This window comes from Engystomops pustulosus, chromosome 10, assembly GCF_040894005.1.
Source record: "Engystomops pustulosus chromosome 10, aEngPut4.maternal, whole genome shotgun sequence".
NCBI classification, from domain to species: domain Eukaryota; kingdom Metazoa; phylum Chordata; class Amphibia; order Anura; family Leptodactylidae; genus Engystomops; species Engystomops pustulosus.
The window spans coordinates 84,356,809-84,369,714 of NC_092420.1; the positions used below are offsets into that span (position 1 = coordinate 84,356,809).

The 12,906-nt window shown below is 45.2% G+C and overlaps 1 protein-coding gene across 1 annotated transcript in view; it reads left to right on the top strand.

Annotated features, from left to right (window-relative positions):
• Window positions 1-12,906, top strand: part of DNAI3 (dynein axonemal intermediate chain 3) — a 49,024-nt gene that overhangs the window by 18,875 nt on the left and 17,243 nt on the right. Inside the window, exons 7-14 of the mRNA XM_072128473.1 lie at window positions 573-772; window positions 1,705-1,821; window positions 3,333-3,523; window positions 4,283-4,407; window positions 4,492-4,581; window positions 4,769-4,846; window positions 6,075-6,197; window positions 7,732-7,805. Of these exons, the coding sequence (XP_071984574.1) occupies window positions 573-772; window positions 1,705-1,821; window positions 3,333-3,523; window positions 4,283-4,407; window positions 4,492-4,581; window positions 4,769-4,846; window positions 6,075-6,197; window positions 7,732-7,805 (998 nt within the window). The remainder of the gene's footprint in view (window positions 1-572; window positions 773-1,704; window positions 1,822-3,332; window positions 3,524-4,282; window positions 4,408-4,491; window positions 4,582-4,768; window positions 4,847-6,074; window positions 6,198-7,731; window positions 7,806-12,906) is intronic.

Consider the following 12,906-nt stretch of genomic DNA (forward strand, 5'->3'; position numbering starts at 1 on the left):
ATTATAAAAAAAACAGTTTGGCAATGTGCACTCTATTCTCTATGGGGACATGGGGGAGCCAGAAAAAGGGCTCTTGATGACAGGCTCCCTGTAAAGGAAACCTACCAGGAGGAATCTACTATCAGAAGTAAATCTGATGGTAAATCCCCTTCCCTGCCTCTTTCCCCTGATCTGTAATTTTATAATCCTGGAATTTAACCTAATTTGCTAAAAACTTTATTTTAGTAATATGTAAATTTCCTATTGAGGTTACTGGGGCGTGTATTAGACTTAGCTCCGAGTGCAGGATAGTACACAGGATAGTACACGCCCCATAGCCTCTGCAGTTAATTTACATACTACTAAAATAAAGTTTTTAACGAGTTGGTTAAATTCCAGGATTATTAAATTACACATTAGGACAGAGGCAGGAAGGAGGGATCCACCATCACATCCACTTCTGATAGAAGATTCTTCATGGTAGGTTTCCTTAAACTGAAAATTCTGCACTGTAAATAAGCAGCATGTGAATATGTCCCTATCAGTGTTTAAGAGCCTAAACGATTGATTCCTATTTATTTCACGATTTCCAGATCAGATTCATGATTTCCCGGATACACAGAGAGTTCGGCTCGCCTGTCGCTTTCAGTGATTACAATGCATCCGATGTGAAAGACGGCTACATGGAATGTGCAGCGTACCAGGACAAGCGCTTCAATATCAAACCCAAAGAGCGAGACTCCGGAACACAAGTGGTGCCATTGTTACAGGAGCAGAGCACCCAGACCAAGTGGTGAGACCACGTGCATATACATATCTAGTGATCATTGTATGGAACGGAATATTAAATAGTCTTATAATCACCAAATGTGCTCAAAAATTTAACAAGTCCTCTTAACCTATAGCTGTATATCCGGGAAGCCCTTGAGCTCCCTCTAGTGGTGGCTGCATTCAACATTATCATTACTTTTAAATTATCACTAACTTTACAACAAACTTTGCATAAGGCTATATTCACACCAAATCAGTAGTACCAAGGAAAATAAGACATTGGAGAAAAAAGTATTAGGCTTTTTTCCTGTTCTCCCTCCCTCCCCAACTGAAAAATTCTTAAACTGCTGAATTATTAAAGGATGACTGAAGAACACAGGGTTCACTTGTATAAGTATATTGTTTCACTATCTCACCGCTTGAGACAATGGGGCACATTTACTTACCCATCCTGACGAGTTACCCGAAAGTGCATTGTCCGACGATAATCCACTGTGCTGCGATTCACTAAGAACGTGCGCCCGATATCCTGCACGTGTCACTTCACCACTCAGGTCCACCGGAGTTCACCTTCTTCTTCCTGGTGCATGTAAGTGCTTGATCTTGCGACACAATTTGAAAGTTAAATCCCGCGCTCAGTCCGAATCAGTCGGAACGTCCGACGGCCTCAATTTCTGTCACATGAAAGCAGTGTAGCTGCGCCAAAATCCGTTTGCATGAGACACAATGCCCAGTTAAATACCTGTCACAGCAGCGCAAATCCCGAAAAACGACGGAAAATCCTACAAAAGTGCGTCCGCGGACCCTTTGTAAATAAGCCCCAATGTAGCAGCTACTCTCCACCAGCTCAGGTAGACCTGAGAATTAGAAATAGAGTCCCCAGAGGGGAAAACTGCAAGTTACCAGAAGTGACCACCTACTAATTTTTAATCCCTTTGTATTTATATTTCATAGGACTTACCCTCGAAATGCCTGCACTCAGTACACACCAAGGGAGTTCACTGAGGAGCAGAAACAGGAACATTTGTCATCAAAGAGTCTGAAGGAATTCATCAACTCTGTGTCTTTAAGGTAAAACTGCTAGTATAAAGGAGTTATCTAGTTTTAAAAAAATGGATGACATTTCCTCAAAGGAAATCTACCATCAAAATCCATGATAATAAACCAGGGACACTTACTCACAGATCCAGGCACCTGGGGGCCTAGTAATCTTATATTTGTTATCCATGCCCTGCTTCCTTCTTAAAATCAACTTTTAAAATGATGCGAATGAGCCACAAGGGTCCCAGGGGACCAGAGACCCACCGTGCTGTAACTTCACCGGCTGTTACACTGTGGGGAGGATTTATAAATGCACTTGCGCCACAATTCCGGCAGTTTCCTGACTTGTCCGATTAAGTGGCGTGGTCTCACAAGCAAGGGCGTGGCTTGTGGGAAATTGTCCATGTTCCCAAAATTCTGGCGCACAGTTTAGACCAACTAATAGTAGGTCTAAAGTAGGAAACGACAGTCCTGCACCAGAACTCATTATAACAGTGATAAATCTGGCGCAGGGAAAGACTTGTGTTTTCCAGCTAGAAACTGGCGGAACCTGAGACACATTGGGGCTCATTTACTAAGGGTCCGAATTGCGCATTTTCGTTGGGTTTCCCGAATTTTTCCGATTTGCGCCGAATCACCACGGGATTTTGGCGCATGCGATCGGATTGTGGTGCATCGGCGCCAGCTTTCACGCAACAGACGGGGGCGAGGCCGTCGGAAAACCCGACGGATTCGGAAAAACCGCAGAATTAAAAAAAAAAATTGTGTCACAAGATTAGCACTTACATGCACCGAGACGAAGAAGGTGAACTCCGGCGGACTTCAGCACAGCAGCGACACCTAGTGGACATCGGGCGCACGACCTTAGTGAATCTCGGCAGAACCCGAATCAGCGTCGAAAAGCTCCGCTGGATCACAACTGGATCGGGTAAGTAAATCTGCCCCATTGTTGAATTCCCTTCTGTGTGTTGTTACATCCAGCAGAGGGAGGGGGAAGTTATGAGGGAGCAGGGGAGGGGAGACAGTGTGACAGCTTGTGAAGCTACATCACAGAGTATCTCTGGTAAACCCCCAGAACCCTGCTTGCTTGTTAGCATAATTTTTAAAGTTGATTTTAGGAGGCCATGAGTGGTAAATAAGATGATTACCACCGTGACGGCGCCTGGATCTATGAATAAGTGCCCCTGGGTTATCATGATGGATTTTGATGTAACAATGATGGGGGTCAGAGTCCCAGGACCACTGTCAGGGAGTTAAAATAAGCACATCCACTTTATTTCTCACCAGTACAGCTCTCTATTATTAATAGTGGATGTGCCTATTATTGCGTGGCGACCCCATTACTACTCATGGTGTCCTGGAAGCTGTAAAATTACTGATCTCAGCATTCGTAGACTGGTAAACATTCTGGAGAGGCTTTGAAACTACAAGTTTGAACAAGTTGAAGATTCTCAGGGCATGCTGGGATTTGTAGTTTCACAACACTAGAGAGCCTTAGCGATGGTGTAGTGACTTTTCTTCCTTATGTTTCTTTTTTCCAGACTGGAATTGGCTCTCCAGCAGAATGAGATTGTGAACGCCTTTGTGGATGACTGGAGGGCTCTGTGTGAGCAGGAGAGCACTTTTGGGGGCAAATCTGACTCCCACCTTAAAGAGTATCAGTCTTTTACAGACCACCAGTTTGGCAAAGAGAAAACCATCAGCTGCGTCAGCTGGCACCCCACGCTTCATGGTAAACACGGAAAAACTTCTAATGATAACATCTTAAAGGGGTATTCACACCAGGGAAACTTGCATCCGACAGACATTGTACAATGGGGACACAAGTTGCTGCAGACCATCCACCTCCAATTATTCTCTATATGTTTCCAGAATGGTTCAGTGCTGTAGCTTCAGAGGCTATTACAATGAGCAGAACAGGTCTCCCATCCCCCTGCACTTCCTGTTGCTCCTCGATTACACAGAGGGAAGAGGGAAAGAGCAGGGGGGAGGGCGAAACATGTTCTACTCATTGTAACAGCGTGTGAATCTATAGCACAGAGAAGCTCTGGTAACGCCCCAGAGCCCTTCAGGCTGATTAGCATAATTTTAAAAAGTTGATTACACAAGGAAGGGGGCATGAATATCAAATATAAGATTACCGGATTTATGAGTAAGTGTCCCTGGTTTATCACGAGGGATTTGATGGTGGATTTCCTTTATCACGCGTTGAGTCAATAAAAGCTGGCAGGAAATCTTCTTGCATTGATGTGTGTATACGAGCCTAATGTTTAGGTCCCACTGATCCTGAACTGATGGAATATTTAGGTGACATCACATAAATCATGGGAATACACCCTCACAGGTGCTACCTATGTAACCCATAGAAGCCGTGGTCCTCGTCATGACTACACATTACAAGAGTTGGGGGTCACCAGTGACCTTTCAACTTCACAGAAGTAACCAAATAATTCAAAGAACCAAATATCTCACAATTTACATTTTTCGCCAGGTTTAGTTGCAGTTTCTCTTGCGGAACGACTGTCACTGGAAGATCGAGTGAACATTTCTTCTAAACTAATCTTGAAGCCGTCGCTGATTCTTATTTGGAGCCTGAATGACCCCATCCGTCCCCAGGTCAGAGGTCACTTCTATACATAACCCGTAGGCCGGTGGTGTTCTGAATCCTGACGTTATCCCTTTTTATCGTATTTTCTCTAGCTCATGCTTGACTGCCCAGATGACATATATTGCTTCCAGTTTTGCCCAAGTGACCCCAATATCATCGCTGGAGGGTGCATCAATGGTCAGGTACTATATCATGACATACACGACCGTGTCAGCTTTACGGTCACCATTTGTGTGTCTGGTTTAGCTGATATTCCTGGTCAGGCTCACGAATGAGTCTTTAACTATTGGTGACAATTATTTTAACCCATCCGTAACTGCTTGGGGTACATACTGCAAGACCACCTTAACTGTGTGTCTTCACCATCAGGTTGTGCTGTGGGATATCTCCGCATACTATGAACTTCTGACAGCCAAAAACGGTGTCTCCAAGAACACGACCTCAAAGGTAAGACAGGGCCCTAAATGATAAAATGGACTGATTTTGATAGCATCATGTTATATATGGGCAGCACGGTGGCTCAGTGGTTAGCTTTAGAGCCTTGCAGCGCTGGGGACCTGGGTTCAAGTCCTAGGGTCAACATCTGCGATGAGTTTGCATGTTCTCTCTGTGTTTGCGTGGGTTTCCTCCGGGTCCTCCAGTTTCCTCCCACACTCCAAAACTTACTGGTAAGTTTATTAGATTGTGAGCCCCATTGGGGACAGGGACTGATTTGTCACGCTCTGTGCAGCGATGTGTAATCTGTATGCACTATATAAATAAAGAATTAATATTATTATTATTATATAACCAAGGATGGTCTATTGTCTTGACCATAAATGTGCTGCTATGGATATACAATACAAGTAATTCATACACTTGTTGCACTTTTATATGGATCATCACTTCTATATAACAGTGGCATCTGCAGAATAGCAGCCTAGGGTTAGTACGAGCTTGGATCCCAGCGATCGGAAGTGGAAATTGCACTCAACAAGGGAAGATACTAGTTACTAGAACTGTTCGGTTAAAAATAAATGATATGGGCCAGTAGGGGGCACTGCTCTCATACCTATATATAGTTCCTGCATGAGATGGATTTCTGAAACTGAAAAGTAATAGATTGTTATAGTAAGATACCAAAATACCGTATAGATATATATATTCAGTAGCGTAACTAGGAGTGGCAGGGCCCCATAGCAAGTTTTGACATGGGGCCCCCCTTCCACTTGAAAATTAGACATATTTGTATTCTCACACATGCAAGTTACAAATACACATTTATACACTTATGCACATATGCTCATATAGAGCATATACACACACATACAGTGACATATACAAACACACAGCATATATACACACATACAGTGACATATGCTGTTTACAAACACACAGCATATATACACACATACAGTATATGCAGACGCCATACACCGTATACACATACAACATATACACATCACAGATGCAGCATATGTACATCACATATATGTTATATACATATTATGATGTACAAAGTGCAGCATAATATGGATATAATGATGCACATCCTTCACTCTTTAATGTGTCAGGTCGGATGCTGGGGCCCCCTGACACTGTGGGCCCCATAGCGGTTGCTATGGCTGCTACCACTGTAGTTACGCCCCTGTATATATTTATATATATATTAAACTTTACTGTTTTATATCTGCAGGCAACACTAAAACCCAAGCAATCCAATGAGCCGCCACTAGTGAGATACTGTGCAGTGTCCTCTATAGAGCACGGGCACCAGGAGGTCATCACCGATTTACATTGGCTTCCTGACGTCTTTGAGGTGAGTGCATTTATTCGTCTTTTAGACTGTGTCCAGATATGTTGGATCCAGTAGGCAAGTTCTTCCAATGGCAAGGTGGTCATGTAGCAGATCAAAGACCAGAATTGTCTAAAAAATTGAGATCTGTAATTTTGTGGATCAATAGTCATCAACACAGTAACCAGGAGCATTCCCTGTGATGCACAGCTATGTGATGTGTGGTTCCTGGTGCTTAACACAGATCTGAAGGAGCTGGATCCAATTGTGATGAAGCCACATGGAAATATATGCTGATTCGCTGTGTTTAGAATAAATAAATAATAATTCCTTTGTGTATATGGCACACACAGGTTACGCAGTGCTGTACAGTTTGCTCACAATCTAAACAACCTACCAGTATGATTTGGAGTTTGGGCGGAAACCGGAGGACGCGGAAGAAACCCATGCAAACACGGAGAGAACATACAAACTCTTTGCAGATGTTGACCCTGGGACTTGAACCCAGGTCCCCGGCGCTGCAAGGCTATAATGCTCACCACTAAGCCATCGTGCTGCCCGTTAATAACTTGTGAATCACAAAATATTACAGATCTGATGACAGCAGTTGACCTATGTTCCATTAGTTTTGACCCCCTCTCGAGGAAAATATATAATTATCTAGGTTTTATAAGAAAATACAAAACATTAGCAGCTCAGTGTCTACATCTATGGAGTGAACCTGGACTCGTCACTCATAAACTCCACTATATAACATTACACTGATGTTTACCTAAGGGTCGCTTTAGATCGCTCACACATGTATGTATAGATCACAGCTTGTTCTTTGGATCCGACGGGGTGAACCATCATGGGCGTCCAGGCTCATAGCCAGATCAGACCCGATGTCAGAGGTTATGCTCGTGCACCATTCTGCAGCTTATGTATCAATATAGTTTACAGAAATATTTGAGTCATTTTTTGTGTTTTTTTTAAATTGACTCGAGTCAGCATCGATCGTTTGCATAGGGCAGCGGTGGCACTCGGAGCCCTTTCTGTGGGCACTCAGGCCATTGTCCAAGGACAGAGCTCACCAAATGTTACTGAATCTTCCTGTAGTTCAAGGCAACTTAAGACATGCTCAGCGCTATTTTAAAGTGACACTTTATTGGCTGTTTTGAACTGCGGGGATAGTAATAAGGTGTTGACAAAACTGCATTACCTTTGGAGGTCATCCTGCTGGACCCACCATTCTTCCTGTACAGAGAGACCCTGGAAAGACGCTACAATGATAGCTTGAATTTGCCCTCCTTCTGTCAACTGTATTGGAGGCCTCAGGGGGCCGATACAATTGAAAGATGTGGAAGAACAAGTAGCAATAAGTCACTTGCCGGCACTTCACGGTAAATAAGTGCATTTGGGTTGTAGTTTGGGCACTCGGTCTATAAAAGGTTCGCCATCACTGGCATAGGGCATTCATATCAGATGACTTGGGTAGAACGATATCCCCCACAATCTAGTTTTATGTAAATAGTTTTTGGTAAATCCATATTTATATATTTTACTTTTTACCTTTCAGATAACTCGGGCTGGATATCCGTATGAAAATAAAAGCGGTTGTTGTGTACAACTGGTCACATGTTCTCCGGACTGGTATGTGGAAGGACGTTCATTTTATAAACCAAACCCCAACTCTTTGCATCATTTACTAGATATTGCTGCACTGATTATGGCGCTGTCGGAATTTTCTCTCTAGCCCTCACCATTCCTGAGAAATATGATATTTTTAGTGCTATATAGTCAAATGGGTGGAGCCACATTGTCTTCTCCTGCCCAAGACCACCCACCTGACACTGTATAAAGCTTGTTTAGCATAGTTTCAGGATAATTTCTGTGCCCTAATGCTAATTATGATCTTCACATTGTAAATGGGTGGTCCTGGGCCGGAGCAGGTGGTCTGGTACCACCTATTTCATAGTAGAGATCTGACTCGCTAACGGTGAGGGTTAGAGAGAAAATGTATCATTTGACAAAATCATTGGAGCGGCATCTATTAAAGTATCCAAAGAGTAGGAATTGATGGAGATGGTGATGGGTCCTCTTTAAAGGGGTTTTCCCACGAAGACAAGTTAAGCATTGGGACTAACTTGCTGATCAATGAGGGTCTCAGTGCTGAGACCCCTGCAGATCACGAGAATGAGGGGTCCGACCGACCCCTCGTCGCTCCATAACAGCCTTGCATGACCATTCTGCTCCATTAATCTCTATGGAGCTGACAGAAATCAGTGAGCGCAGCGCTCAGCAATTTCCGTCAGCTCCATAGAAATTAATGGAGCAGAACAGTCATGCTCGGCCGTCTGCTCCATTAGTCTGAGGAGCGGCGAGGGGTCGGTCGGACCCCTCGTTTTCGTGATCTGCAGGGGTCTCAGCACTGAGACTCCTACTGATCAGCAAGTTATCCTAACTTGCCTTCATGGGAAAACCCCTTTAAGGGGGCCATGAATTGTACTCATCTTCCCATAGAGAATGGATGAGCAGTGTGTCACATCTATAAAAGAGCCGGGATGATAATCTGCAGTCCCTTTCAGAACCCATAAGAGAACAGGTCTCTTCGGTATTTTTTGGGACTGGATCCATCCTACCTGTCACCGCTCCATCAATAATGTGTACACCGAGCCCAAAACCTTTGTGTAATTCATATTTTTTACTATTTATATGACCCCAGTCTACTTTTCTTCTTACATTTTGCATGACTAAACCTGTACTCAGGTATGGTGAATACAAATATGCAAATGACATGTTGTTGCTGTCCTGAAGTAGCCCCCAAAAATTGATTTATGTAGATTCCTAATGTAGTCAGACACACAGTATACAGTGTACAGCACAGTATAGCTCGCAGACAGAGACTATGAAAGAAATGTATGGAATGTAGAAGATTTATAGACAGATATATGATGGGGGGAACATTTTTGATCACTGGGTGGTCCCAGACCCCTGATTACTGGCAGGACAATAGAGTGCAATTATTATGAGAATATATTAGAATTATGCAAATGAGCCCGGGTGGCTCCAGGCTCACTTATCAGCTATGGAGCCTGTAGCCCTTTAGGGTCATTTGCATAATTTTTAAAGTCTTTTTAATGAAAAAAGGACATAAGGAGCTAAAATAAGAGCAGATCCTGCCAGAGGGGGTCACACACCAGTATGTCAGGGGGATTTGTTTGCAATCCTGGTTGTAGATCTCCTTTAAGTACAAACCTAAGTACAACTTTTAAAGGGAACCTACCACCACGATTCTACCTATAAAGGTAGAACTGGTGGTAGGTGGATGAATGGGACGTGAGGATAGCCCTTTGTTATATTTTATAATTGTAATTCCAGGAAATTCAGTTCCACTGATGGTAGATGTGTCCTAATACGAAGTTCCTGAACTATGCTCCTCAGGACTTCTTTTATTATAACTCTATACACCTCAATTATGGCAATATACAGTTGTCAGAATTATGCTAATTAGTCACTATGGCACCTCAGAGCACTTTGTGTTATAATTTTTTCACTCCCCCGTTACGATAGTCCTGCCCGTTCCCGCACGTCAGCTGCTCTGTGGTCGGGTGGGACCTGACGGGACTGCTAGCAGAACGGGGGAGTGAATAAAATATACCACAAGTTGCCCAGGCTCATTACCATAATTTTTATAACTGTATATTGCTACAATCTTGGTGTATAGAGCTGTAATAGAATAAGTCCTGAGGACTATAGTTCCTCAGGAACCTCTGAGTAGGACACGTCTACCATCAGTAAAACTGGTAGTAGATGTCCTTTAAGTTGGGGACCGTCTGTGTGTATCACATGAAGAAGCCTGTGATCTGTCATGGCAGATGGATCTTTGTTGCCCCCAGGAGTGGGTAAAGGGGCAGGGACAGGATTTGTACAAGATCCCAGAACAAAATCCCCATCTGTAAGATCAAGGATCAAAAAGGCTGAAAGTAAAATTCTGTTCTGCGGCTCTTAAGAGCTGTCACTAGCAAATCTAATCCGACACAAGAACATGAGCAGCCATAATACCCCGGCATTCAGGAGAGGCTTTCATTTTATCCGTCATGAACAATCACCCCCGGAGGCAGAAGAGACTTATAGTGAGATGTGTGATCCTTATCTGCCCGGCTGAAAGACAAAAGAAAATGATATCCATTGATAAATAGATAGGAGAAAGATAGAAATTAGAGACATGAGGTTAAAGGGGTTGTCCGGGAATAGTTATTTATCATCTATGGCTGGGGAGTTTTTAAAAAAAAAAAAAAGAAAAAAAAACTTATACTCACCTATCTCCAGGCCCCCGTCCTCCTGCGGCGCTGCCCGTCAATACGTGTTATGTTTGTATACAGAGGCCGGTGATGACGCACGGCTATAGCCAGGGTCCTGCTACTGCGCTGAACTCAGGCGGTATACTGTACACAAAGAGAAGGCGGTAGTGACCTGAGAGGTGGCGAGAAGTTATCTGAGATTTTTTAAACTTAGCCATATATGAAAAAATACCTATTCCCGGACAACCCCTTTAACGGTGAGTTTCTGGCCACCATCCTCTTGCAAATAAATCCCCGGAGAAGGCAGCACTCCAGTAGTAAGACAAAATTTGCCAGATTTATCTTAAGTTGTTCTATTTTGCGCATTTTTTTGCGCCTAAAATGTCTCTATTTTGCACCATATTTGTCTAATGTCAAAATTTGCTTAGATAGATGTGATGCTTCTTTGCGTTTTTTTTTTTGAGACTTTTTCATATATTTGCGACTTTTTGTAAAAAGTCTCAATGAGAAAAAGTCCTATAAATCATCTCCAGCCGACGACATTCTGCTGGAAACCTACAATCATTCACCATTTAGGAACATTCTACAGACTAATACCTTATATACTCAAGTATAAGCCTAGTTTTTCAGCACAAAAAATGTGCTGAAAAACCCAAACTCGGCTTATACTCGAGTCAAAAAAATAAATATATCTAAACTCACCTTTCCGGTGACCCCTGTATATCTTCTGTGCGATCTGTCCGGGGCAGGGTCTGGCAGGCTATATACACTGGGACATGGTCTGGCAGGCTATATACACTGGGGCAGGGTCTGGCAGGCTATATACACTGGGGCAGGGTCTGGCAGGCTATATACACTGGGGCAGGGTCTGGCAGGCTATATACACTGGGGCAGGGTCTGGCAGGCTATATACACTGGGGCAGGGTCTGGCAGGCTATATACACTGGGGCAGGGTCTGGCAGGCTATATACACTGGGGCAGGGTCTGGCAGGCTATATACACTGGGGCAGGGTCTGGCAGGCTATATACACTGGGGCAGGGTCTGGCAGGCTATATACACTGGGGCAGGGTCTGGCAGGCTATATACACTGGGGCAGGGTCTGGCAGGCTATATACACTGGGGCAGGGTCTGGCAGGCTATATACACTGGGGCAGGGTCTGGCAGGCTATATACACTGGGGCAGGGTCTGGCAGGCTATATACACTGGGGCAGGGGCTGGCTGGCTATATACACTGGGGCAGGGTCTGGCAGGCTATATACACTGGGGCAGGGGCTGGCTGGCTATATACACTGGGGCAGGGGCTGGCTGGCTATATACACTGGGGCAGGGTCTGGCAGGCTATATACACTGGGGCAGGGTCTGGCAGGCTATATACACTGGGGCAGGGGCTGGCAGGCTATATACACTGGGGCAGGGGCTGGCAGGCTATATACACTGGGGCAGGGGCTGGCAGGCTATATACACTGGGGCAGGGTCTGGCAGGCTATATACACTGGGGCAGGGTCTGGCAGGCTATATACACTGGGGCAGGGTCTGGCAGGCTATATACACTGGGGCAGGGGCTGGCAGGCTATATACACTGGGGCAAGGTCTGGCAGGCTATATACACTGGGGCAGGGTCTGGCAGGCTATATACACTACGGCAGGGTCTGGCAGGCTATATACACTGGGGCAGGGTCTGGCAGGCTATATACACTACGGCAGGGTCTGGCAGGCTATATACACTGGGGCAGGGTCTGGCAGGCTATATACACTGGGGCAGGGTCTGGCAGGCTATATACACTGGGGCAGGGTCTGGCAGGCTATATACACTGGGGCAGGGTCTGGCAGGCTATATACACTGGGGCAGGGGCTGGCTGGCTATATACACTGGGGCAGGGGCTGGCTGGCTATATACACTGGGGCAGGGGCTGGCAGGCTATATACACTGGGGCAGGGGCTGGCAGGCTATATACACTGGGGCAGGGGCTGGCTGGCTATATACACTGGGACAGGGTCTGGCAGGCTATATACACTGGGGAAGGGTCTGGCAGGCTATATACACTGGGGCAAGGTCTGGCAGGCTATATACACTGGGGCAGGGTCTGGCAGGCTATATACACTGGGGCAGGGGCTGGCTGGCTATATACACTGGGGCAGGGGCTGGCAGGCTATATACACTGGGGCAGGGTCTGGCAGGCTATATACACTGGGGCAGGGGCTGGCAGGCTATATACACTGGGGCAGGGCTGGCAGGCTATATACACTGGGGCAGAGCCTGGCTGGCTATATACACTGGGGCAGGGGCTGGCTGGCTATATACACTGGGGCAGGGGCTGGCAGGCTATATACACTGGGTCAGAGCCTGGCTGGCTATATACTGGGAGGCTGTGACCAATGCATTTCCCGCCCTCGGCTTATACTCGAGTCAATAGGTTTTCCCAGTATTTTGTGGTAAAATTAGGGGCC